Source organism: Pyxicephalus adspersus, chromosome Z (assembly GCF_032062135.1).
Source record: "Pyxicephalus adspersus chromosome Z, UCB_Pads_2.0, whole genome shotgun sequence".
Taxonomy (NCBI): domain Eukaryota; kingdom Metazoa; phylum Chordata; class Amphibia; order Anura; family Pyxicephalidae; genus Pyxicephalus; species Pyxicephalus adspersus.
The window spans coordinates 8,575,526-8,576,947 of NC_092871.1; the positions used below are offsets into that span (position 1 = coordinate 8,575,526).

The 1,422-nt window shown below is 36.9% G+C and overlaps 1 protein-coding gene across 1 annotated transcript in view; it reads right to left on the minus strand.

Moving 5' to 3' along the window:
• Positions 1–1,422, minus strand: part of KIFC1 (kinesin family member C1) — a gene marked incomplete at its 3' end in the record, with an annotated part of 8,045 nt that overhangs the window by 2,358 nt on the left and 4,265 nt on the right. Inside the window, 1 exon segment of the mRNA XM_072431362.1 lies at positions 1,182–1,304. Within this exon segment, the coding sequence (XP_072287463.1) occupies positions 1,182–1,304 (123 nt within the window).

Consider the following 1,422-nt stretch of genomic DNA (forward strand, 5'->3'; position numbering starts at 1 on the left):
TAACTTTTTTAATGCAGGGTATAGAAGAATGTTTACAAAAGGTAAACAATGGAAGAAATGTATTTGAAGGGGCTGAAAAAAGACAACATCCTCAGAATCCATGTAAATAATTTTAGACCACTGGCCTAGCATCAGAAATGAGGTATTCGGATTTACTGATATTAAATTTATGTACAGCTCAGTGTGTTAGACTGACAGCACTGAGCACAATAATGGAATAATGGAATAATAATCACTGCTCCCTGTTCCTGTATAAACACCAATATGGACAGATCTCAATATATCTGCTTGGTATGTCCTACATTTTTGTGGTGGTTAATACAATTTAGGATAGCATGTAGCTGTAATGAAACAGCAAAGAATTAATTGAAACATTGCTATAATAAATTTAAAAAAAATATAGAGCTTCCTGAAAAAGATATTACATGTCCAAACCTGACCATTGCAAGCACCATTGATCCCCATAGCTATGGATCCTTCAAAATCCAACATTTTGTCGCATTCTTATTCTCTGCTTAAAAATTAGTAAATGTTGCATTAACAACCAGCACATGAAATTACGAAAAGAAAAAGGTCCAGGAATTTATTCCCAGGAACTGCTGGTTTCTTTTTCAGACAGAAGTTTCTCTTTATTCAGTGGTACAGACACTAGGACAGGTTCATAATTTGAGGGAAATGTAGCAGGAATGGTGAGGCTTTATGAATATTCCTCTGGAGTGCCACCTAAGAGTTAATCTTTTTGAAACATGGAACACGCAATACATGTGTCATGGATGTACAGGTGGATTTGTGTAAACTGTCTGGTCTATGCCGTTGTGAACATCTTGGTGTCCTCCTTCCTGCACTAGGTTGGGGTGGGAGTGACCTTATAAGAAGAAAGTTATGGCTGTTATGCCCTGATGGGACATGAAAAAGAAGGCAACTGGTAATTTACAAACAGTAAGCTCCAAAATTAAAGAAAGCCACATAGAGGAAAAGAAAACCCTGCAAAAGCTTTAACTGGAAGAGACAATACAGGACTTAGTGGGCTGGAAAATGTGATTTTTTTTAATATGTAATACTATAGGGGTCTTTTTGTTTTCTTTTTACTCAGGCAGAGGATTAGTTTTAAGGTTCCTTGTATTTTCATAAAAAAAACATTTCCTTTTGACATGGGATATTTTTGCTGTGTAATGGCTTACCTCCTCCAATTTTGTTAGCACAATGGCCTTCTCATCATTATTAGGGAAGACGATGTGTCCAGAAGCATGGGCCTTCTCAGTCTGAAGGGTGGGCCTGACTCTGCAAAATACACGTATATTGCCCTGTGATAGGGGTGGAAAGAGAAGAACAAGTTAGGAGACCCGTAGTGTATCTATATCAGCTTTTTGCAACCTTTTAAGTTCAGAGAAAAACATTTTAAAAGTTATTTTCAGGTCTTGG